This window comes from Peromyscus leucopus, chromosome 2, assembly GCF_004664715.2.
Source record: "Peromyscus leucopus breed LL Stock chromosome 2, UCI_PerLeu_2.1, whole genome shotgun sequence".
NCBI classification, from domain to species: domain Eukaryota; kingdom Metazoa; phylum Chordata; class Mammalia; order Rodentia; family Cricetidae; genus Peromyscus; species Peromyscus leucopus.
This window is the reverse complement of record NC_051064.1, coordinates 138,620,822-138,646,097: the sequence shown is the minus strand read 5'-3', so window position 1 is coordinate 138,646,097 and position 25,276 is coordinate 138,620,822. Positions and strand designations below refer to the sequence as shown.

Sequence of the window (25,276 nt, the reverse complement as noted above, 5' to 3'; positions counted from 1 at the left end):
CGGAGCTGGTGCCCCCCGCCCTAACCCTAATTCCAGCCTCGGGTTGGTGTCCTGGCTTGCCCTCCCCACCTCAGAACCCAGGGCAGGCACAGAACTGGCGTGGGGACAAGAGAAACAGTACTGTCCACTTTGATCCCAGAGGCCAGATGCATCCTCAGCCTCCCTGAGCCCCACCTTGGAGCTTGAGAGTAACGGCTTGGGCCATGCGCTGAGGCCTGGAGTCTTCTTCCTGCGGCCAGGCTGGTACAAACAGGCAGGGGCAGGAGGGGCTGGCCAGGGCTTGCTCTCCTGGCTGTTCACCTGTTTTTATTCCAGGGCCCTGCTGCTCCAGCTCAGCTCTGGGGTAGATCAGAGAAGTGGATACACAGTTGAGCGAAGCCGCATGAAGGGATGCTCAGCTCAAAAGCCTGTGGTGCTGAGCTTAGAAGCATTCCCAAAGGCTCTCAGCTACACTCCTGTGTGGAGCCAGCCTCTGGACACAGAGTGGTTTGCACCGTCTGAAGGCTTAGCAATAAGGATGTCCACAGTTACCTTTGTTCGGAGGCTCCATCAACTCTGCCTCCAGCCCCCACACACAACTGTCTGAGCCCCATGACTCCAGCTGTGCCGAGACCACCGTGGTGAGGCCTCATTCACTGAGTCCCATACCAGGGACCACAGAAGAGGGAGCGGAGGGCCAGAGAGCCAAGATTACCAGGAGAGTGAACTCCGAGTCCGTGCCCAGGAAGCTCTATGCTGGATGTCACGGCTGTAGACCTTAGGCTGGGCCAGAATGCACTGTAGAGCTGAGCTGGTGGGAGATGGGGTGACCTAGGAGGGGGAACCACCGAGCCAGGGCAGCTTGGAGCCAAACCCTGATGGTCAAGGCTGGAATCTGGGTATGAGTCATGGTCCCTGGGTGGCCTGAAGCAGCTGAGGGTCATGGAAGGGCCCTGTCAAGAAAGGCATGGTACATCTCAGAGAGCCTCACAGTGTCTCAGGATACCTCAGCATCCTCCTGGGAAGGTGGGAGTGAGATATGGGTACCAAGCTTCTAGAGAAGCTAAGCATGGCTGCTCCCTCTGAGCTCAATTAGACAGCTACCACCCTCAAGTCCCGTGTCCCACCCATGAATCCCCTGTGGCTCTGTCCCTGAAGAAACCCATCCTCCATGGCTCCTCCAGTCAGCCAGGCCCACTCAGACTCCATCAGCAGCCACCACCGCTCTAGGTGTCTCTCCGCTATCTGCATGCTGGCCCTGGGCTTGGCATTCAAGACCATGTGGTCTCTGGCCTGCACCCTAGCCTATCTCATCCCCTCTAGGACGGTCCTGACTTTGGACCCCTCCCCATGTGAGGTGCTCTCTACCCTCTCCACACGGAGGTCCCTCTTCCCAGAGACCTCTTCCTTCTCTGCCCTTCGGCTCACCCCGGCACACTCCATCCTTTAGCCGAGGCGCTACACTGTGAGCGCCTGAGGTGACTTTGACCTCTCCTCTGTCCCTGCTGGCGATCCTTTGGTGCCCCCTGGTGGCCACACAAAGGAAACCCTTGGGATTTGGGGGACATGAGCAAGGAAAGGAAGTAATTGTTAGTTGAGCACCTACTGTGTGCTGGCCACTGTCTGGTAACTGTGTACACCAGCTCACTAGATACTCACAGATCTAGCCCCTAGGAGGTCACAGGCTAGCCCTCCTCCTTTAAGAGGAGACCGACTTCCTTACCACCAAGCTAAGGAGAGGCAGTGCCAGGGCTGACTCCAGAGCCACACTTTTCCTCCGTGGGGAAGGGCACAAGGCGGGGGAAGAGGGGGGCCATGGAGAGGAGGCCTCAGCTGGTGTTCACAGACCCTGTGGCCTCCTGGCCTTGGAGGTGGCCCCAGACTCAGCAGCACTGGAGGGGACCAGCTCCTTCCCTCCACCTTGGGTCCTCTGGGCATTTATCTGGAGTGTGTCTAGTCAGGGTTCACACAAAGCCAGGCTCAACTCTCAGTACAATAGCGATAAATAGAATTTATTTTGTACAACCCTTACTGACATACATACAGCCACAGGGCTTCCAGAGTGGGTGTTGGGGCCGGAAGTCTCGACTTGGGCATGGCTCCTAAGAGTGAACAGGTACACACAAGGACATGGCTCACAGCAGCTATGCCTGGCAGCCCCCTCCACAGCTGTGGTGGGCAGGGGGATGGCCTGGACTCCAGACCAGCTGAGACCCCTCAGCCCAGAATGCCCAGGCAGGGTTAAGCTGGGTGCCAGATGAGGAGCCAGGGAGGACCCTCTTCCCAACAGGGGATAGTCGGCCATCATGTGGAGGCAGTGAAAGGATGTTGGCAGGTCTGTGGTAAAGCTGGGGGCTCAGGTAGGGTGACAGGTACAACAGCCCCAGCCCCTTAGCCCACCTGGGGCCTCAGAAAGCAGTCAGTGTGAGAGGAGGTCCCCAGGAGGACAATGGCCCCCTTCTGGGGCCGGTGCATGGACTCAGTCTTCAGTGACCTCTGAAATAATCTTGTCCACTTGCAGCAGAGATGCCCAGGGAAGGAGAGTTGCCTTGCCCAAGGTCCCACAGCAGAAGCCCCACAGGACTCCCTGCTCAGTGCTCACTCTGCACACCTTGCCCCTGCTGCTTCTACAGAGGAGTGTATGCACACACTGCTCCTTCTCCTCCTACTCTGTTCCCCGTGACTCCAGAGGGGAACCCAGGGGACAGAGGCCCAGGTGGGGGCAAGCCAGGGCCACAGTCCCTGCCCACACCCAGAGCCCCACCTCGGGGTGGGGAGGGTGATGCCAGCAGCATCCACTCCCAGCTCTGGATGGCTCCGCCCTGCGGAGACAGCCCAGATGGGTGGGCCAGGGGGGTTGGAGGCAGGGGTACCAGGGGCTGGGGTGGCTGTGGGGCAGAGGGCCAGCTGCCTGGATGGGGCGCAGCATCTTCTCCTTGTGCTTCTGAGGCCTCATCTGCAGGGAAAGGGAGATAAACTCAGAGGAAGAGGAGGACAGCTTGGGAGGGCCAGGCATGGGCTCCTTCCATCCCATGGGCATCCCCAGCCTTCCCCACGGTCCATGATCGCCCAGTTCCTTTTGGCTCCATCGAGCTCCCCAACAACTCATAGGCAGAGGTGATGGGGGCACTCTGAGCCCCACTGCACATATAGGGAAACTGAGGCCAAGAGGCACCAAGACCAGCCCAGGTCCCCAGCTACCAAGGACATTCCCCTCCTCCACCCCATGGGATCAGGTAAGTACTGACTGACCTGCTCAGTCCTGCCTTCTGATGAGGTGGCAGCTAGCAGCCCTGTGGGGACAGATGCAGCCAGAGGTGGGGGCAGGAGACACAGGGAACCAGAAGTCACTGGATGAGCCCAAGTCCTCCTGGCCTAGAGGAGCATCCAGCCATCGGGGTCCCCCCTGGATCCCTGTCCCCAACCAGCTCTACCCTCTTCCAGGAGGGGTCCCTCATACCATCTGGGGTGTGTGCTGCTCAGATGCTTCCAGCTGGATCTTGATCTCGGGACACGCAGGGTCCCCCGACTTGCCGGCGTCTGGGTGGGGTGACCGCGTGAGGCCTGGGAAAGGGGGCAGGAGGGAGCCACCTCACTGGCCAAGAGGAGGCACCGAGGAGATGCAGGCATGGATGGGGGGTTGGCATTGGGGTCCCCCAAACCTGCCAAGTTCCTCCCCTAGGTAACCTCACTCTTAACTCACCTCCCGGCCACGCTTTATTGTCCTGCGAGACCCGTCCACCTACCCTGGACCACGGCCTGACCCATTCCCACGCTCCCCTGCAGCCTGTGCCCGCCCCCCCCCCCAGCGCAGCTCTCCTCGTACCTGGGGAGCTGCCCCCGCTCGCAGTGCTCACGCTGTCGTCCAACCATGTGCTGTAGAGGAAGGAGTCCCGCTTATGGGGAGTTCCTGAGGACGACACGCTCTCCTGGGAAGGGGGGGGAGGTCAGCCTCGCCCGCGGCCCCCACCCACCCCCATCCCTCGTTCACGCCACACACATCTGCATCTGTTCTCCTGGTCCGGGTCTCGGGGATAGAAGAGACCCGGTCCCTGACCTCAGGGAGCTTGGAGTCTCAGAGGCCAACAGACTGTGAAGAACCCTGTAACTCCACTCTAGAAGGCCAGCGGGCAGGACCTGTGTCTGCCAGGATACAGGCCAGGCCAGTAGCAGGTACCCACTGGGAGTATGTTAGATGAAAACCAGCCAAGGGTCCTGAAGGGGAGGCCCAGGCCACAGGGAGAGTGTGAGTCGGCCTGGCCAAGGGGGAAGGAGAAGGGCAGGAAAAAGACAGTGTTGGGTACAGAGGCCTGAGGGTGGGGTCAGCTCGTGACACTAAGGGACTGCAGAGGAGCTCAGGGTGTCTCAGGAAGAGATGAGACAGGGCGTGAGGAGCGCCTGGGTCCTCAGGGGTCTCTGTGGACAGCACCGGGGAGCCGTGGAAGGCTGAGATTTGTCTGCATCTCCTATGAACGGGCTATTCCCCTCAACACCTCAGCCACCGCCAGGCTTATCCCTCTGCCCAAAGCACCTCCAGAGGCCTGAGGGGCCCCATCCCACCCCTGCGGGGCCCCTAAGCCCTCAGGCATCTCACCAGGCCTGTGTCATCTCCGTCTACACCTTCTGTCTCCTCCACCACACTGGCGAAGCTGCTGGCACTGGATGAGGATCTGGAAAAGCCTTGTAGGACCTCGGCTCTCTGGGCAGTCTCCACTCTGCCACACAGTGCCGTCAGCTGGCAGCCTCGGGCGCTGCACCCCACTCCCCTGGTTCCCCACCCTCCCCGAAGCCCAGCCTGGAGCCAGCCCAGCAGCCTATGGCTACCGCTACAGCTCTTCCAGCCCTCTTAGGCCTCTTAGCCTCCATGGACTCCCAGTGAAGCTGTTCCTGTTGCATGGATCTGGATGGGCCCCCCACCATGCTCAATGCCCTCTTGTGGCTCCTCGCTGCCCCAGGGAAAGTCTGATGGCTTTGGCTTGGTGCTCAACAACTGTGACACTAAATGGCTTAGTCTAGTTAACATTCATTGGTCCCCTGAGATAGTCTGTTATTCTGGGACCCATCTCACAGACATGGAAGCCCAAGGAGGGTGGCACTCAGCCTCAGGTCACTCAGCTCAAGGTGTCTCCTGCCCAAAGTCTCGCCTATCCCAAAAATCCCACAACCCAATTCTGTCCCCGTCACACTTTTCTGTCTCTGTACAGCAGTCTGACTCTCCAGCCCATGGTGAGTCCCCTTGACCTCCACCCTCCACCCTACTCCAGCAGGGACCAGCCCAACAGAGCAGCAGCCTCCTCAGGCCTCCCAGCCTCTCCCGCCCACTTGCCAGCCTCTCTCAATAGCATGTTTAAAAACATGGCTCTCTTCGTGGGGTTTTATCCCATTTAAGGTAAAACTCAAAGCTCTCACAGAGCCTCCAAATCTATGAGCAGGTCTCCACCCACCCCTCTGACCTCGTTCCCACCACCACCCCATGGCCCCGTCCCCCAGTCTGCTCCAACTGCCTGTGGCCTTTCTATCCATCAGGCATGCCTCAGGGCCCCTGCACTTTTGGGGTCCCTCCCAGAACCCTATCTCTGCCAGGTCCACCAGGGCAGGTTCCTCTCTCAGCTCTGTCTAAAGACCTACTAAGGACACCTCATTCCTCCTTGCACCCCTGCCGTCTCCCCCTGCTCTCTGTGCAGATGTGGTTTGTTGGTTAGATTCTCCAGGCCTGCAGCTCTGTGGCCCCGGGTACACACAGCATACAGCTGTGTTCCAGAGTACAGAGGGGTACACAAGGCACTCCATGCGACGTCAGGAAACAGAATGGGACGCTTTCTCCCTAAGCCCAGGGTACCCGGAGCCCTACCTGTTCTTGGTCGTGGGCATCTCTGGGGAGCTCTGAGTGGAAGAATTCTCTGACTTGGGCTCCTGGGACACGTGCCCGCTGTCTGGGGTCTTCTGGCCAGCTGGAGGGCTCTCCCTGCGGGGCACACGGGGGCAGCGGGGGGACTCAGCACCGAGCCTGGCAGTGGGGTAGAATGGGGCCCAGGCCGTGAGGAGTGGTCATGGGCATGGTGTAGCCGTGGGTGGACTGTTTGGCTAGCTGGCCCTTCCTCTGGATGTGATGGTCTCCTAAAGGACGCCCAGCGGGGATGTGGTTACCCCAGGGCTTGAGGCCAGGATTTATAGTCTGAGTTCAGGTGGTGTGAGACTACGGGCGGCGACTGCATCCTGTTCCGGACAGGGAACCTGCACCACAGCCCCGGGTTGCGGCCTGTTTTCCTATCTCGCTTGCCCTTTGCCTTGATGAGTCTCGGAGAAGTCAGCGGCATGCCCAAGGCTACACAGCTGAGATAGGATGAGGACCTCTTGTCGGCTTTCCGGGCTCAGCCTTGCCCACAGGCGTTCACAGATGCCGCCAGCCCCTCTCTCTGCTCCGCCCTTGCTGGCTGAACGAACTGGCAAGCTGTTTCTTGATCTGAGGCCCCAGGGAACCAGTGGAACTATGGAGCGTCAGGTGGAGCATTTCCTCCTAGGTGATAGCTCTCACTGGAGGGTGTGCGGCAGAGGGCAGGGGCGGGGGGTGGGGGGTGGGGTGGTGCAGCAGGCTGGCGGCCCCCGCTGGTCAGGGCGGGAGGCGTGCTGGATGCCCCGGCCGGTCAGGCTCCCACTCACCCACCTCTTCTCCTGAACCTCCTGGATGTTCTCGATGCCAATGGCACTGCTACGGCGGGAGCCGAACGGACCGGACTTCTTCCTCGTGGGGCTCTTCCCAGGGACAATCAGGGACTGTGGGGAGAGACTCTGACTCAGTGCCCACCTGCCTCGGAACCCCAGTGGCCCCCACCTCCCCCTGGGGCCCTGCCACCGCGCCCTGAAGCCAACAGGTGGTGAGCAAGAAAGGAGAGAAAATGTGCTTTCCGGAGGGCGGCCTGATAGACGGGCAGACCCAGAGAGGGCCAGTGCTGCTCCGGAGAACACACAGCACGGCTGTGCTGGACCTTAGTCCGAGAAGGGCAGGGGGCAGCCACTAGGGTCAGAAGGAAGGACAAATCCTCAGACGGCCCCGCCTTTTGCCCCTGGGCCTCATGGGAGCTGCAGCCTAAAAGTAGTAGTGAGAAAGCAGTGGCAACCCCAGCCCCTACCAGGGCATCTGCACCCTCAGACTTCAGGCTCTGTCCCCCGAATAGGGACATCCCCTTTACACACACTATGGCGGGATGCCCGGCATCAGAAGCATGGGGAGGTAGGAAGTGGGCCCTGAGGAGGCGTGAAGGGAGGGACAGGACCTGCAGGCAGCTCATGGTGTGGAGGGGACACAGGGAAAGGAGAGAGATGGCGCTTCATGCAGAACCGGCAATATTGGGAGACGTGCAGCTAGGTCTTTGAGTGCCAGATCCCGGCAAGGACCCAGTCAGGGTTCTAGGGGCCAGGCCGGGGCCAGAGTCTCCTAGCGAGGGCCTGAGGACTCTGACCAGGTCCCAGCATCACCAGAGCTGTGGCACTCTGCCCTGCACGCCCTTGGGCCTGTCCTGGGAAGGGGGGGCAACGTCCCCAATATGGCCTCCGTCCTGAGAACCAGCAGAGAGCAGCGCGTGCAGGTGCAGGCGGTTCCGGAGCCTCGGCCCCCCGGACGGGATGACAACCTCTTCCACAGCTCCTATGCCTAAGGCGCTGCCCCGGCGTCCGAATCTACTCGCGCTTTTCCCGGGAATAAGCAATGACTGGCGTGGGGCAGAGAGGTACAGAGAGGCGGGGCGGACAGGAGGGGAGGAGGGAGAGACAGAGGCAGTGGCAGGTGGGTACCGCAAGAGCACACCACGTGGGCAGAGAGAAACCACGGGTCGGGAGGGCAGTGGGGCACAGTGGGGGGGAGGAGAGACAGGAAGAGTGGGCGGGGGGGTGCAAGCGGACAGGGTGAGGGGAGGAATGACGGACGGTGAAGGGAGAGAAGGAGGAGGAAACAGGAGGAGTAAGAGGAGGAAGCCACGTGAAGAGAGGAAGAGTTGTGCAAAAACAAAAACAGAAATGGGTCTGGTTACTGCACGGTGGGTGCGGCTGGCCTGGCCCTAACCCGGGGCCCTCCACAGCCACCCCCAGGGGGCCAGGCCACTCCACGGGCTGAGAACCTGGGTTGGGGAGAAGCTGGGCCAGCTCCTAGATGACAATGGACTTGGTGACCACTGGACAGCAGAGACCTCACCTTGCTCCCCTGGCCAGACCAGACCACACGAGAGATGGGGAGGGGAGGGGAAACTCCTGCCACGTGACACAGCCTCACAGCACGAAGCACAGGGCTCAGCATGCAGCAGACGGCAAGAGGAGGATGGGAGGCTGGGTAGGTGGACAGAGGGACGGACTGATGGATAAGTGGACAGATGGGTGGATGGGTGGATGGATGGATGGATGTGTAAGTGGGTAGATGGAATGTACAGATGGACAGGTAGGTAGACAGATGGGTAGATGGATTGTACGATGGGCAGATGAATGGACAGATGCATACATAGGTGGGTGGCCGGGTAGACGGGAGTGTGGGTGAGTTAGTGGGTATGAGAGGGTAAGTGGGGGTGGAGGGGCAGAGCAATGGGGCCAGTGTCTGAGATAGCCACTAGATGGCGCAAGCAACTAAGTCATAATTTAGGTTTGTAGAATTCACTGAGTGTGGGGAGCAGATGTCCGTAGAGCCTGGCAGACAATTAGTAATCACAGTGAAAGGGTTCACTCAAGAGAAGCCCACACAGAAGCCCAGTTCCAGACACACAAAAGGCAGTCACAGGCATCGAGGCCCTGGCTGCCGCAGACACGGAATGCCACACAAGGAATGTCCACACAGCAACACACGTCCTGACAGACAGCAGATGTCCCCTGATAATCAGGGCTTAGCACACATCATTTGTTCACACAGCAGCCCAAGTCCTGATACACAGTAGATGCTCACGCAACAGCCCAGGGGTGGGGCACACAGTAGGTGCTTACAAAGTAGATGCCCACACAGCAGCCCAGGGTGGGGCACATAGTAGGTGCTCACAAGAACTCAGGGCTGGGACCACAGTAGGTGCTCACAAAGTGCATTTTCCACACAGCAGCCCAGGTCCTGACACACAGTGATGCCTGACATAACAGAGGTGCTTCCAGAAACCCAAGGTTTGACAGTAAATGCCCACACAGCAGCCCGGTTCCCAGCACACAAATGACAGCAGGCGTTCTGTTAGGACTGGGACGCAGAGGCTGCAGAAAGTCACACCCAAATAAACAAAGGGCCAGGAGGAGAAGGCCAAGGGGATGGGGAACAGTATCCCAGTATCCTGATTGGGGCACTTGACCATGGAGAGCAGTGTCTACACCAAGTCCAGTGCCCAGCATAGGCACACGAACAACAGGGCAGTGGGAAGAGGCAAGGCCAGGCCTCAGGAGGCAGGGAGAACCAAGGGCCCAGGAGCGGGGGGTGGGGGGGCAGAGGAAGTTGGGGGACACTCACTATTCCAGCTGCCTTGGCCAGGTCAGGGTTGTTGGGGGTGAAGCTCCCACTGTGGCTAGTAGACACGGTGTTGGGTTTCTTGTTGCTCAGTCCCATGGCATCCATGGACTGGCTCCGGCTCCGGATGACCCTCTGCGGGGGTAGGGGTGGGCGTAAAGGAGGTATTGGCTTCCTGGGGGCCTCTTACTTTTGGGAAACCTCAGGGATACAGGCATCTGGTCCCTCCCCACCAATGGCACCCTCTGGGCGACCCTAGGACGCCCCGTCTCTTTGTGATGTATCAGTTTCCCTTGGTGCCACACAAGAGGCAGGTATACAGAGGGCTTGGATGTCTCACCAGCACACGGTCTCGTGGATGTCACGGCAGGCAATACTGAGCAGGTATCTGCTGACTAGGCTCATCAGGAGCCCTGTGGGGCCCTCTTAGGGTCCTTTCACCCTCTTTCTGTCCATTTCCAGACCATGCTAGATCAAATGCTTCCTCGGGGGCCAGGTGATGTATACAGACTCTGCCATACAAGCCTCCCTACCAGGTGGGACTGTCTAATGCCCACGTTTCCCAGGAGAAGACCTAGGCAGAGGGGAGCCTGGGGCCCATAGGGATAAATCCTATGCCCTTCCCCATAGACTCTGTTGCCTTGGAGGCATCCTTTGACCGAATCCAGGGCCACTGCTTGGCACCAGTCAGATGAGAAACCCCTAGATTCTGCTCAAAGAAAACACTAGACCTATGTTCGGTCCATGGGTCCCTGACTCTGGTGGTTGGGCCAGGGCTCTCTAGGCCGATTTACTGGTGTCCTTTGTGGGCCACTGGACTAATCCTCCTATATGAACCCACAGTTCCCACTGTAGCTGAGCCTGAGTAAGTGAGGCCACCTCCCACTGGTGGCCTAGGAAAAGCAAACGCTGCTTAGTACCCTGCAGCTGGGTGGGTCCAGGCCCCAGGGAGGCACAAGTCCCCTCCACTGCCCAGCTCTAGTTTGTCCTTGCTCTGGTAGATGGGGCAGGAGTTGACCTCCACATTATGCTAACCTAACTGCTTGTGTGGTGAGCTGTCATGACCCCATTTCCTACTCAGAGGATAAACTGAGGTTGGGGGATGCCCACACTGGTAAGTGGCAAAACAGATATAAACACAGGGACTTGGTGCTCTTGGCTAAACCACAAAGTACCAGAGGAGGTCACATGGCAAGGTCCCTCTGCCCCCCGAGCCTGTTCTTATAGACACGACAGACCTCCTCTCTTTTCTGCCCTCAGACCTGAAGCCACAGCCCATGGCCACAGCAGCTCCTGGCTGCCATCTAGAGGACTCCAACCTTTGGTGGTGCTCCCAGGTAGACAGACCACCCCCCTCCTGAGCCCCTCCAGCCATTAACTCCACCCCAAAACGAGAGCCCCACTTTATATTCTACTCGAAGCACAGAGCACATCTCCAAATCTCCAAGCACCTGAAAGTGCATGTCCACCAAGCTCCATCCTCAATCCCAGCCACACTTCTAAGCAGAGATACGGGCCCTCAGCCAGACCCCACTTCCAGCTATATCCCCAGGACTCACACTGGGAGACCAGCCCTAACCCCGCCTCTAGCCACACCTCAGACCCTCCCGAGGCCCCACACCCGCGCTGCCTCTAGCTCTCATGTCCCACTCTTCCTCCATCAGCCCGCCCAAGCCCCAGCTGGCCAGCGCAGAGCCCAGGGCCTTCACCTTGAAAGACTCGAAGAAGCCGCCCCCGCCACTGCCGTTCTCCAGCTTATCATCGTCGCCGCCCAGGCCCATCATGGACTGGCTGTGGATGTGGAGTTCCTCATAGAGGGTCTCCAGAAGGGCAGCTCGCGTCCGCTCCTGTGGGTCGGCCATGAGAGACCCCAGAGATGAACCCCTGGCCTGGCAGTTCCAATCCCGGCCTCACCTACCCTATGCGAGGCATGGGGAGGCCCTTAGGTACCTGCACTGGCATCCCCAATCTTCTCTCCTCCTGCATGGCATCCGCCCCCTCCACCCCATGCTGGACACTACCCTCTGCTGCCTCTCACTTGACCTGTAGCTCTGTCCTCCCCCATCAGCCCCCCAAAGCCAAGGTCTGAACATGCCTTTCCCCTCCAGGGAGGGTGTCCATCCCTCCAGTCCACGTTACCTCCAGTTTGGCAAACTTCTCTGCTTTATAGCAAGCGTACTCAGCGTTGATCAACTTCGTCAGCAGAAATTCCTGGAACTCAGGCCCCTGGGAGCCCCCAGAGTGGAGGAGATGAAAGGGGGGGTCAGATGAACACTACAGGCAGGGGCTGAGCTGGGTGAATCCGGCTAGAGCTCCCGAGCCGTGCCATACTGTGGTCTGAAGTGACCACCTTCACTCCCAGAGGGCTCCTCCTTGGGCTCAGCTCTCTAGCTAGGCACCTGCAAGGGACCCCCAACTTGGGAGGGCCCAGCAGAACATGCAGGGGGAGGGAGGGACCAAGCCAAGGTTTGACATGTAGCTACTGAGGGGTTGACAGGGACATGTGTGCATACACATCCCCAAAAAACACATTTTAGAGGACAGTCTTCAGAGAAAGAACTGAAAGACCACAGTCATCTAGGAAAAATGTCCAACAGCCCCGCGGTTTACTCTGTGGCCTTGTAGAGTAAGTCACAGCATTTATCAAGATAAAGAGGGGGAACACAGCTGAAGGGTGAGGGGACCTAGATCCCCGTACAGAGCGGGGCTTCGGGTCCTTCTCAGGCAAGGCTGCGGGCCCCCGCTGCCCCCTCCCACTTAGTCCTGCTCTGGTGATGAGGAGCCGGGCTGCCTCCTACCTTCCTGAACACAGCAGGATCCGGGAGGGGGGGCCCAAAGAAGGGTACATCATCTCTCGCAGTGACGGAGACCTGGAAAGAGAGGAAGCTGTTTCTGTGGGGTCCAGGGCCCACCCTGCTCACAGCATCTAGAAACCCCTAAATTAGTTGCTGTCCCATGGGGTTCAGGAGGCTCTGGGGCTGCTCTGGGCGGGAACCTTTTAAACCAGAATTTCGGTTCCTCCAGCCACTGCCCTGAGTCTGCAGGGTGGAGCTGCTGGGGAGACCTCATGAGGATGTGAAGGCTGAGGAGGTGGGATAAGACCAGACCAAATGGGTGGTAAGTGGCCCCTCTAAGGAGGGGCCCTCCTTCCTCACAGCCCACAAACCCTGGGAGGCCCCAGTTTCACCTACCTTGTAGAGGGGGCCATCGGGGCCACCCCCCTCTGCCTGCACCACCACGTAGGCATGCAGAAAGTTAGATGCAATCATGTCCGGCACAAAGGGCGTGTTCTCGTCCTGGAAGACCACAGCGACGATGTCGTTCCCAATATGCCGTTTCCGCTGCAACTGAGCACAGGGCCACGGGCCTTCAGAGCCTGGCCATGCAGGGTGTGGGACAGGGGTGCCCAGAGGGTGTGGGGGCTGGAGGGGGAATGGAGCAAGCAGAGAACATATCTAGGGGTGTGTGCTCCCTGTCTTAAAATTATTCCCGTTTCCTTGGATACCTCTGACAGATGAGAAAATGGAAGCTGAGAGAAAGTGATTCCAAGGTCTCCCGATGCCCTTGGGGACTTGAACCTAGGTCTCAAACCCAGGTCCCACCTCAGCCCTTCCCCTATCTCAATCCTATCTCAACACCCCCAAACATGGTCCATCACTGAACAAAGACATTAGTGTTGCTAAAAGGGAAAGCCAAGGAAAAAAGCCAGCAAAAATATACATCTCCATCATTATTACCCTCTCAGCACCCTGGGCTGGAGGGCAGAGTCAAGCAGATGGCCTGATGGGAACGCTGAGAGAAGGTAAGCTGGATTTGGATGTCAGGTCGAAGAACATGCCTGAACTCCCTATTTTTCTTCGTGGGACTCCTCACTTCCTTCTGTTAGCAACTTGGCAGCCTGCCGTCATTTCATCTTAAAGCACTTCCTAACTCCTGGCTCTGCTAGGTCTCGGGACCCCCACAGGACCCCACCACGCATGCCCCTTGTTCCTCAACAAAATACAAGCTCCCGGAGGCAGGGCTCCTGCTGTGTATAATCTACTCTGTTCACATTCCTTCTCCTCTAAGTCTCTACCTCGTAGATGCCATTATTATCACTGCTCCACAGAGGCAGACGCCAGGCCTTTCCCACCTCCCCCATTCCACCTGCAGCCCGCCCTGGGGAGAACAGGTCATTTCCGTATCTGTATCACAAAGCCAGCACTGAGTCTGGCATAACGAATGATGAACAGACAAGTGGATGGGGGTCACAGGTATGGGTGCCCAGGCTACCTGCTGGGCGTCCCCTTCTGTGTATGGCAGCTTGGTGGACACGTGAAACATGATCTCCTTGTTGCGGAAGTTGCAGTACACGGACTCGGTCCCAGTCTGCCCATGAGTCACGTCCAGGCCTCCTCGGAACCTGTCCCCAGGGCCCCCGGGCCACGGCTCAGTCTCCAGCTCCAGGCAGGCCTCCATGGGGCCAGGATGGGGCTCCCTCCCTGCTCGGGAACATGATCATATCTGCTCTATCCATCTGACCCTGGGACTTACCCCTTGAAGTCCTGCAGTTTGACTTTCTGGCCCAGAAACTCGAGGAACTCCACAAAGGCGGGACTTTCCTCATTGGTGCTGAAGAGTTCCTCTTCGGACGTCTGGGGACCACACGGGGGCAAAGTCACAAAGCTGCTGCGGCTCCTGAGTGGCCCTCCCTCAGCCCCATTTTCTCCCAGAGTGCCCATGGACGGTCCCCGAGCTCCTGGGAGACTGAGTGCTCTGGCAGGTGACCGTTGAGTGCGAGGTGGGGTGGGTCACAGGGCCAGGCTGGGGGAGGGGGGGTGGGCAAACGCACCTGCCCCAGTTTCTGATAAATGACTCCAAACTTGAAGTTATTGCTGATAACATGTTCATCGAAGGTGACGATGAGCCTGGAAGCCTATGGAGAGCAAGGCGAAGTGTTCCCTGGGAGCATCACTGTGCTCCCCCCACTGCCCCTCCCCACGCCATCCTCAAAACAACATCAGAGGGAGACTCCATCATTCCCCTGCTGCTAGCTTTCAGAGACCTTCAACATTGTGCCTCTAGTCAGCACACTGCCTGGGACCTGGCTCTGATTCTGCTGGATTTCTAAGTTCTACCATGAACTTATTATGGCCAAGGCCATCCCAAACCACTCTGCAATACCCAGCTCACTCCCTGGCACTTTGGCAAACTTCCTCATGCTCCTAAACACCCCAAGTCCAACCAGCTTGCCTTGGGACCTTGAGCAGGTGGGTCCCTCCTCACTCTGAGCCTGTTTCTCCCACTGAAACCAAGTTGTGGGACTTGATTTCTGAGATCCCTTCCTTCACCTTTCAGGACTTCAGCCTGATGAAAAAGTTCATCCAGGACCCCCCAGGACATTTCAAGGCCCTATCCTTCAGAAGACAGAAGCCACTGTATTTATTCCATTATTGTCACAGCCACAGGAGCCAGCAGCATGGGGACGCACTTACGGGGCTATCAGTGTTATTCTTTCCCTCCATATCCCCTAGAAGGCAAGGCCAATGGGAAAGAAATCTAGAGCACAGAGCATCCTAGGAAGCTCTCTAGGTAGCACTGAGATATTCTAGGCATGAACAAGGCTCCAGGCAGGCCCCCTTATCAGCCACGCATCCATAAGTAAACATACAACCCTCCTGTGTTTTCTACTGCACACTGTGGGCAAGGTAAGGTTGTCAGGGGCAAACAAGAGGCCCTAGGGAGATGCCCAGCCACCAAGGGTACCCACAGTTGCCCACTTCTCCCGCTGCCACCCACCCTGGTGAACAAGTCGGGGCAGGTACCTTGGGGTAGAGCACAGGGTAAAATCGATCCACATTGACATCTTCACATACCAGCTGTAAAAGACGACAGGGAGGGTGTGAGCTGGGGTCAAGGAGAAAGGGAGCTTCCTGCGTCTTGGTAAGCAGAAAGGAGGGGAGACGGGCCAGTCTGAAGCAACAGAGGCTAGTGACAGACTGGGGACCCTCACTGCTGGGGCTGAGAGAACTGGGGCCACCTGGGACCTGTGGGTGCTGTAAAGAGAGTTAGAAGCACACGTACAGGTCCCCAGGACAACACAGCGCAGCATGCACCCTGGGTGGGTGGGTGGGGTCAGGTAAGAGGCTGCCCATAGAAGCAGCTGCCCTAGGCAGGCCTAGGGATCCCGGAAGTGCCAGACCCAGGGTGCTCATGGCCTCACCTTTGCCATCTGGACCACGTTGGGGAACTCGGTGAGACAGGAGATGGGAATGACATCATGGTAGGTCCGACACTTGGTCCTGGGGAGAAAGCTAGCAGGTGAGAGCCCCAACGGTGGGAAGACCTCAGGGGGACCAAAGGGGACAGCAGGGCACCAGGCCTGGCTAAGGCACTACCTTGCTGGGTGACCTCAGGCAAATTCTCGCTCCTCTCTGGGCCTCCGTCAGGAGCGCAGGTGCGGGGAACTGTGCACTTGAATTCTGGACCTCAGTCCTCTCCTGTCTTGGGGTTCCCCCTTTGACTGCCTTACCTAAGCAGTAGCCTCAGATGTTCTTGATCTCCGATGACATCGTACTTGAGTGAGAAGACCAGGTGGCCAAGAGCAGTGTCCAAAGAATAGTAATTGAAGTGTTCCTGTGGTGGGAGGGGCAGAGGAAGGGAGGGAGCTGAGCGTGTGGCTTCTGGAAGCAAGACAGCCAACTCCGTCCCGGCTGATGTCTATCACCAAGCAGCAGATGCCGTGGGCAACAGCGGACTCTGCACCAGATGGATCCACCCCTTAGCAGCTGGGCAGTCTGAGGAGCACACCTGTTCTCCATGCCTCACTTTCCTATTCTATGAGACGGGAGGGAGGCCACCTGGATGGGGCGGGGGAGTGAGGTAAAGGGCCTGGCACCATGGTAAGAATGCCTGTTGGAACTTTGTCTCTGGCTCCTTATTAAAGTCAGAGCCACATGCATATCTGTGTGTCTGTGTGTACATGTATGTGTATGTACGTATGCCCCAGTCCTTAAGTACCCAGCTATCGCTCAATAAGAAAAGCCAACTAGCCAGAGTGGTGGCGGCACATGCCTTAATCTCAGCACTGGGGAGGCAGAGGCGGGGGATCACTGTGAGTTCAAGGCCAGCTTGGTCTACAGAGTGGGTTCCAGGACAGCCAAGGCTATACAAAGAAACCCTGTCTCAAAAAACCAAAAAAGAAAGGAAGAGAGAGAGAAGAAAGAAGGAAAGGAAGAAAGAGAAAGAAAGAAAGAAAGAAAAAAGAGAGAGAGAGAGAAAGAAAGAGAGAAAGAAAGAAAGAAAGAAAGAAAGAAAGAAAGAAAGAAAGAAAGAAAGAAAGAGGGAAGGGAGGAGAAGAGAAAAGAAAGAAAAGCCAACTAAACAGGTGTGGTAGTGAACACCTGGCATTCCAGCCTAGGAAGGCTGAGACAGGCGATCCAGAGTTCAAGGCCAGCCTGAGCTACACAGTGAGGCCACCTCAAGAAAGAAGATGCTAGGATGGGGCTGGATGGCTCCGTGGTTAAGAGCATGGACTGCTCTTGTAGAGAGGACCTGCGTTCTGTTCCCAGAAGCCATGTCAGGTGGCTCACACCTGCCTGTAACTCTAGGGTCAGGGGATCCAGTGCCCTCTTCTGACCTCCACAGAATGGAGGGAGTGGGGAGGGAGGGAGGTTTAGGGGCCACTAGCATGTGCCAGGCACTAGAAGGAAAAGATGCCGAACAGCTAATTGCCCAACCTTTGGCTCAGTGGCCCCTGAAGCCAAGGCCCGTGAGAAACAGGAAGTGACGCATCCTAACTAACCAGGCAGGTTCCTGCTCTCCTCACCTAGAGAAGAGGGGACGCCTATGACAGGAATGGCACCCCTTCTATGGGAACCCAGGCCTTTGTGGGGAACCTTCTGGGGGGACATTCCTAAGCCCAGAAGAGAGGCACTGCAGCCCCAGCCTGGCCTGGGCTCCTCCTGCTGGCCTGGGCCTGGGAGTGGAACTGTACGCCACACCCGCCCTGGGAATCATCGTGGAAGTGAATCTTGTTTAAACATGAACATTGCATCTGGAGGCAGGGTGGAGAGAGAGGCAGGGCTGGGGGTGTACCCTCGAATTTGCAGCTCCCCTGAACTAGGTCCAATGAATGGACCTAGACCAGAGCCCCCTGAACCCCAGCCTAGGCACAGGGTTGGAGAAAACCCCAAAATGCCTGACCCTGTCCACAGACGAGTGACAGGTACTTGGCCAGGAAGTCCAGGGGCTGGGAGTTCCCCACAAGGCCAGAGAAGCCCTAGAGACACAGTGGAAGGTGGGATCATGGTCTCAGGAAATTGGAAATCGGTTCCTAAGGCCACCCTCACTGCCTCTTACCAGCATGTGGTCCTGTGCTAGACACTGCCTCTTCCCTAGCCACCCCACCACCTCCCCTCTGTCCTGCTGACCTGACCCTGGTCACCACAGAGCCCACCTGAACCTTAGTGTCTGCTGTATGGAAGACCCTCCCCCGCTAAGCACTGGGACTCCTTTAGGAAGCTTTAGAGCGCCAACTTCATGCCAGGCTCACAGTCCCTGACTCCTAGGCACAGCTGAGTGTACTGGACAGTGGGCACCTGGAATGAAGGTCTCCCGCCCTCCAGCCAGGGGGTAGACTCAAGTGCTGTGCTCTGGGTCTGTCCCCAGGCGAAGGCTGACTGCATTAGTCACCACACAGTGAATGGCCCCGCCCCACCCCAAACCAGACAGCACCAGTATTTCCTAGAAGCAGCCTGGTGCCCTGGGGCTACACTGAGGCCACATATTTTCCTAATCCTGCAAGGGTACCCCTTCTTCCATTCTGTGCATACATACGCGCGCGCGCGCGCGCGCACACACACACACACACACACACACACACACACACACACACTGATCTAGACCAAGTCACCTCACCTGAGTTTCCGCTTCCTCTCTCTCAAGTATGGGAGAGTTGCTCTCACAGAGGGAGCAGACAGGTGTGGTGGCAGCTACCATCAACCACATGTTTATTACATGCTTCCCATGAACTTGTCTTACCCTCATTTTACAGATAAGGAAGCAGTTAGATAAAGAAGGTTAAATAAAACACCCAGGATAACGCGGCCAAATCAACAGAAGGAGAGCCAGCCGCCATTTGCAAGCAGGCCGGAGGCCCCAGAGCACACGGCACACCTCTCCTATTTTCACAGCACACTGACAGCACCCTGTGTGATATCCAGGGCCCCAGCACAGGGGTTCTCAGCTCCCACCCAGCAACTTCTTTCGTTTCATTTCTGTTGAGACAAGATCTCGGTCTGTGGCCAGGGTAGGCCTTGGTAATCCTCCTGCCTCAGATTCCCAAGTGCTGGTGATTACAGGCATATAATCGCCATGCCCAGTGCACACCTGATAACTATGGAGTTATCACCTTGTTCAGCAACTACTCAGCAGAGTGTCACCGTGGGTCAGTCTACGGAGCAGTTACTGGGCAGAGTCCCTGGCTGGGAGGCTGGGGTGACACCAGTCCAAGTCAAACTATGACACTCCTGTGTCTTCCCAGCCCCTCCCCCTGGCTGCTGAGGGCCAAGTCTGGTTCAATTTTGTTTTCCATATCTAGTGCTCAGTGCAAGACCAGGTATACAACTGGTGCTCAGAGACCAGGTACACAGCTGGTGCTCATAATTTATTTGCTCATGCTGAAAAGCACTTACTTGGTTTGAGATGCCACTCAAAACCCCCTACTGGCATCTCCTCATTAAGGCTTCCCAGCAACCACATGAGATGGATGTCACAATTGCCATTTTTGCAGATGGGGAAACTGAGGCACACAGTAGATAACCTAGCTAAAGCACAAACCATGATGGGGTCTCTTCTCCTCACAACCATGCCCGTCTGCCTTTTGCAACATTTGTCGAGTGAATGAATTAATCCACATGATGCTCCCTGGGACTCAGCTTCAGCCTAAGGCCACTTCCGGTGGGGCCCCGCCTCCAACTCTAGCCAGCCACTCACCTTGCCCAGAAAGTGCTTCCGGTAGATGCGTGCTGTGGGGTTGCACTCCAGCTTGACCTTGGTGGAGGGAGACTGCAGCGGCTCTGTCTCGGGGATGCTGGTGATTTCGTGGTTGGTGCCTTCAATCCAGTAGCCCCCAAACTGGGGCAGCAGGATGAGGGGGAAGGGCCCTTCTCGCCCCAGAACCTAGAGGGGGACTCGGCTGAGAGCTAATCCACACGGCACCCACTAAGGGCCCCAGGGCAACCCCCACCTCAGCCCCAGGACAAGCAGGTACTACGGGACAGTCCAGGGCTACGAAACCCAAGGCTCTCATCCACCCGCTGGGGAACCTGCTTGGCTCCTTACCTCTCAGCACTACCAAAAGGTGGGGGGAGAGTGAAAGAGAGTGGCCCAGAGCCATGGGCTGAAACACGTGGCCGAGAGGCCTCGGATTCAAACAACCTCAGCACTGTCAGGACTGGAAAGTGAGTCTCCATAGAACAGGCCTGCATGAGGGCCTCCCAGGGTCATGGTAAGGGTGGGTGTGGGGCTGAGGCTGGTACCTCATGGACGCTTGGGTAGGGAATGTAGTCCTCCTCCGTCTGCAAAATATAAACAAGCCAAGGACCAGCTGAGGTGGGGCTTCACCCTTTACACACACACACACACACACACACACACACACACACACACACATACACACACACACACACACACACGAGCTTGCTCAGAGGCTCTCTGAGTCTGATATCTTCCAAAGCTTTCTGCCAGGGACAAGGAAAGTTCCCTGCCTCCCCTGAGGAAAGCCAGGACAGACAGAGGCAACACTCCAAGTAGGACCTTAGAAGTGACATTCCTACCAAGCACCTGGTGGCATGGGTCTAAGGACAGCTCTGAGACCCCGGCCCCGAATGAAGCTTCAGGCTTACAGCTCTGCACATGCCTGCAGCCCTGGAACCTTCCCCTGGGCTCAGCCACATCCTCTAGGGGAGTCTCGAACCAATGGAGGTACATGCCTATCTGAGGACCTGGGCTGGGTGGGGCGGGGGCTCACAGGCCAATAAGGAAACACAACCATGTCACGGCAACCATCTTTGCAGCAACCAAGGCTTCAGCTTTGGTATGGGGTGGCCTGGAGGGGCAGGTGCCTTTGGTGGTGCAGGAAGGCAGCAAGGGCTGGCTTGAAAGCTCTTGCCAGGGTCGGGGCAAAGGCTCTACAAGCTACTGAATTCCCAGGGCCAGGTGCCCTGCTCACCAATACTGACACACAGTGGCAACTGGGACACTCTTCCTGGACCCTACCCAGCCCAGTAGGGTGAATGGCCCAGAGTCTGGTCCACCTACTTTGAGAGGCGGTGGGAAGGAGCATCGCTGTTCATCCATCCTGCTTCCCTGCAAGAGAAGGTATACTGTTACCCTCCTGCCATGCCTGCCGCCGGGAGCCCTCCCTGGGCTGAAGAGAAAGCCCTGAGAGAGATGCCCACGTGTGTAGGGGCACCTGCAGAGCGGGGTGTTGGCCAGATCGTTCCTCAGGCCTCTGGCATCCCCGTGGTGATGAGCTGAGGGAGGAGCAGGAGAGGAGCTGGGACTCTGTGCAGGAACGCACGTGCTGCTGGGAGTGGGGGCAGGGAAGTGTACGCAGGCATGTGGGGTGTGTGTGTGTGTGTGTGTGTGTGTGTGTGTGTGTTTTGTTTGTAGGGAGGGGCTAGTGCATCAGGAGATCCTTGACGGGGAAGGAGATGGAGGGGGAGGAGGAAGAGAGGGAAGAGGAAGAGGCAAAGAAACTGGAGGGATGGGAGGCAAGCCAGAGTGTTGACATGAAGGAGGCTCCTGAGCTTTCTTCAAGCCGCCTCTCACCCTACTCCGTTACCCTTTGCCCCCCTGTCCAGACACTTACCCATGCCACAGACAGAGCAGAGCTGGGAGGTGGAGAGTGAGCAGGGGTGAAGCAAGGAGCAGCGCTGCACCCCAGGCTGCCTGGCCCACTAATGCCTCCCCCACCTGCATCTATGCATCTATCCCCTCCTCCATCCTGCATGGGGTTACTGCACAGGAGCCTCCCAGGACTCTGATGAGCTGGCTTGGTCTGTACATGTGGGGATGACTTGCTGGGGACCCAGGAAGGGATGGGAGCTGGGACCCTGGATGAGTTCACAGAGAGGAGGCAGGCAGGGGATGGCCACCTTTAGCCCAGCCAGCTCTGAGGCTCCCTGGCCCGTCCTTACCTGCATCTTTTCAATCATCTCAAACAGATCTGTGTTCTGGAACAGAGATGGGAGAGCGAGGTCAATCCTGAGGGAAGCCCAGCTGATACTACCAAGCCTGGAACAGGCTCTAGCCACCCCAGCTTGCCTGGTCCTCTCATCAGGTGCCAGAGGGAGTGACCAGGACTTTGTGGGAGGGGCTCTGTAAGGCTAACCCCCCAGAGTGTGGCCAGTTGGGTCACCTGGTGAGGGGAGCCCAGAACTTAGGTCCTGGGTCTCCGGCAGACGCCCTACTCAGTCTGCTTTCCTGAAGGAGGAGGAAGTTACTTCAGGAGAAGAGACATCTCCCCCTCTGCCAATACCAAGATATCATTCCCAGGATTGGCATATGGACCCCAGAGAGTACCCAGGACCCAGTCCTAGAGCCAAGACCCACCAGGCACCAGGCATGGAGGGAGGGTCTGTGGCTCACCAGCACTCAGGAAGAGCCAGTTTCCCAATGCCCGGGCCAGACAGCCCTCAACACAAGCAGTGTGCTGGGGACACTTTGGGGAGAGAGGTTAGCCTGCCATTGGTCCTTCACCTGTGCATGAGCCCACACGCACCCCACATGCACAAGCCAGCCTGTCCAAGGCGAATCAGGACACACAGAGGGTTAATGCAGCGTCTGGCAGCTGCTTGGCAGCATGGGCCTCTTCAACGCCAACTCCCTTCTGAGTCTTCCTGGAAGGCGGCATCCCTACCGGATGGAGACTGGCAGATTGGGGGCCAGGCCTGGGAAGCCCCCAGAGTCTCCAGGGCAGCCTTCCCCTCAACCCTTCCAAGGTTCAACTCAAGCAGTTCCTGCTGCCCAGGTGGAGCCATCTGAGCTCACACACATGTGCTAGGGTTGTGTACCAGGAAACACACACTCTGTCTGTGGGACACACACAGGCCTGCACACCGTGATTCGAACAGTTTCACTACACCAGGCCTACCTTTTGTGTACCAAGAAACACACACACAGGGGCCCATATGGCACCTATGCACAGTAACTCTTAAAGACATAGCCTAACACACATATACACATGTTGTTGTCCTGAGTTACACACAACACCCACTCAGGTCCGTGTACCCGAGAGCCACACATTTGCAAAGCCACACCTGTGCAGCCTGCACCCAGTCACTGCACATGCAAACACAGTCATTCTCCCAGCTGAGACCAGGACACACACTGGCATGGGCAGGGACAGCTAGGTGCTCAGGGAAACAGACACAGAATCCCAGGCATCATTGCCAGGATCGAGGCATGCTGTGCAAGAGACCCAAGACAGCGTCCGACACTGCAGACAAGAGTTCTGGGAAAAGGAAGAGGAGTCAGGCAACTGCCGGGGTTGTCAAGCTCCATGGGGTCCTGAGCACAGCCACCCAGCACCACACGTGCACATCGTGAAGGTCACGGAACCTAAGCCCTCATGAGCACGGCCTGAAGCCTGCCCACAGAGCAAGACCCAGCCTGTCAAGTCCACTTCGGCAGTACCCAGGAGCCCCTGAGCCACAGTCACCTGTGGCCACACCCAACACCTCTGAGTTTGGAAGAACAGATCCCACTGGCAGTTTGGCAGACAGACATACACCTAAAGTCCAGGAAGACAAACACACCTGTCAACTGTTTTACAACACTGCCCCCATCTGCTGGGGGGCAGCCAGACAACCTCTGACCCTACCCCTTCCAAAGACACCCAGCAATGGGCTGAGGAGGGAAGGGGGCCCACTGAAGGTGACCAAACATCCAGGCACAATGAAACATCACACACTGCTGCACCGGAATCACAACTACATCAACACTGACACATGGCACTGTCACCCAGAGTGTACACACACAGCAACAAGTAACACCCACAGTTACAGTCCCACAGGCGGCAGCAGACGCCCTGACACATGGCAAAGGAAGGCTAGGAGTGGTGTGGCCAGAAGCCGGGGCATCCCACCTGGGGAAAAGCCACCACAAAGTCACCCTGTGACATCTGTGCCCCGTCCGTGTAGGAAAGGCAGCAGGTGGTCCCAGCAGCAGTCACATACACACACCCAATGCCACTGCAGCCCAACGGCCACTGTCCTCACGTCTGTCCCACGGGCAGCTGTGGAAAACTGCCCATGGGACTGGGGTGCTCCGTGTGGTCCGGGTGTCAGTCCAAAAGTGCACACATCCACCGTGATGGGGCTCGGGCACAGCTTGCCGGACTCGGGGTAGTTGGGCTGAGGGGTGGCCCTAGGGTCCCCCGTCGGCCAGGCCGCCCCTGCCAACGTCCTCACCTGCCAGCCGGCCACAGCCGGCAGCGAGCCCCTCCGAGGACGGCCCTGGGGTGCTGGGGGCCGCGGCTGCGCCATCCCGAGCCCCAGACCCGGCGGCTCTGCAAGCCGGCCCGGCCCCGGGCCCCGTAGCCGGAGCTCCGAGCTCCCGTCCCGCCGCCGCTCTGCCTTCTCTGGGCTCGCCCCACCGCCGGGCCCGAGGGGGCGGGGCGCCAGGTGCGGGAGGCGCGGGGGGGGCGGGACATCTAGGCCACGCCCCCGGCGGCCTGGGACACTGCGCCTGCGCGCAGGAAGCCTTAAGCACTTCTATTAGCAGCTGTGCCTTCCCAGGCTGGAGACCCTGCCTGCCTCTGGGCTTCAAGGACAAGGTTCTTAGGACAGCTGTGCCCAGGGAATGCAAAAGTCCTGGAGACGGTGATTTTCTTGAGCACTTCCTTAGCTGGACCCTTTTGCGTGGCTCACCGTCTTGCCATAGCCAAGGAGGTCATTGTCTTGGCTATTTGGCTATCCTTATTAGACAGATAAGAAAACCATATTCGAAGAGGTGCAAGAGCTTATCCGAGATCACACCACTAGGAAAACCAGGGATCCCTGGAAGAGCGTGGACCTGCCTCCTCCTCACCTCTTCTCCACCTCAGCACCCTGCCCAACCCTGGGGGAAAGCCTGGAATGGAGAGAAAGGCACATGCGAACCTTAGGACCGGTATTCTATAGTTTAGGTTCTTCAGGGTCTAACTCTGGCCTTGCTACAACTTCAGAGTGTAGAAGGGAGTCTCTGGCACCTCTGTTGACCCAGTTCGACATCTGAAGTACAAGGCCTCTGAAGTCCTCCCATCTGACACTACTGTCCTTGTGTCTTGGGCTGGTGCAGCCACTGTGCAGTGGGGACAGGCCCCCAGCCATAGCACCCATCCTCCAGACAGAGGCTGGAGAATCCTGGGTGCTGCAGGGGTAGGGCTGTCCTCCAGCTCGGGGGGCCAGACCTCTTGCAACTTCCCAGAAGCACTGCCCACTACCCTCTGTCCCCAGGGCCGGGGAGCCTCTGCGAGGAAGGCAGGCAGCACTTTCCTTTCCCTCCCAGACCTGGCCCCAGGTCAGGCTCGGGCCCAGAGAGCCAGCGGGAACGCCAGAGATGTGCATTCCAGACACCAAGTAGCTTTGGCTTTAATAATTAACAGCAGCAAATATTGATTTACGCAACCACTTCCAGACCTGCACACTTCCGGGCACCCATCACAATGCAGCCAGAGGAACATCCTTTCCCACACTGGCCCTGGGGGAGGCCAAGCCTGCTCATATCACCAGCGATATGTAGGCCAGGTAGAGTGGATGCTGTGCATGCTTCCAGTGTGTACGTGTGCAACTCCAAGGCTAGTTGTGACTG

At 57.9% G+C, this 25,276-nt stretch overlaps 1 protein-coding gene across 1 annotated transcript in view; it reads right to left on the bottom strand.

The window, feature by feature from the left end:
- Nucleotides 1–1,964: 1,964 nt before the first annotated feature.
- Nucleotides 1,965–25,276, bottom strand: part of LOC114697201 (RAP1 GTPase activating protein) — a 49,303-nt gene continuing 25,991 nt past the window's right edge. Inside the window, 25 exon segments of the mRNA XM_028875362.2 lie at nt 1,965–2,777; nt 2,779–2,848; nt 2,851–2,935; nt 3,232–3,354; nt 3,440–3,543; nt 3,806–3,908; nt 4,574–4,694; nt 5,831–5,944; nt 6,644–6,753; nt 7,611–7,688; nt 9,443–9,574; nt 11,149–11,286; nt 11,579–11,665; nt 12,238–12,309; nt 12,631–12,786; nt 13,712–13,841; nt 13,973–14,073; nt 14,271–14,354; nt 15,244–15,297; nt 15,642–15,720; nt 15,951–16,054; nt 19,415–19,600; nt 19,960–19,998; nt 20,741–20,788; nt 21,622–21,657. Coding sequence (XP_028731195.2) covers nt 2,645–2,777; nt 2,779–2,848; nt 2,851–2,935; nt 3,232–3,354; nt 3,440–3,543; nt 3,806–3,908; nt 4,574–4,694; nt 5,831–5,944; nt 6,644–6,753; nt 7,611–7,688; nt 9,443–9,574; nt 11,149–11,286; nt 11,579–11,665; nt 12,238–12,309; nt 12,631–12,786; nt 13,712–13,841; nt 13,973–14,073; nt 14,271–14,354; nt 15,244–15,297; nt 15,642–15,720; nt 15,951–16,054; nt 19,415–19,600; nt 19,960–19,998; nt 20,741–20,788; nt 21,622–21,657 — 2,487 coding nt within the window. The 3' untranslated portion in view covers nt 1,965–2,644.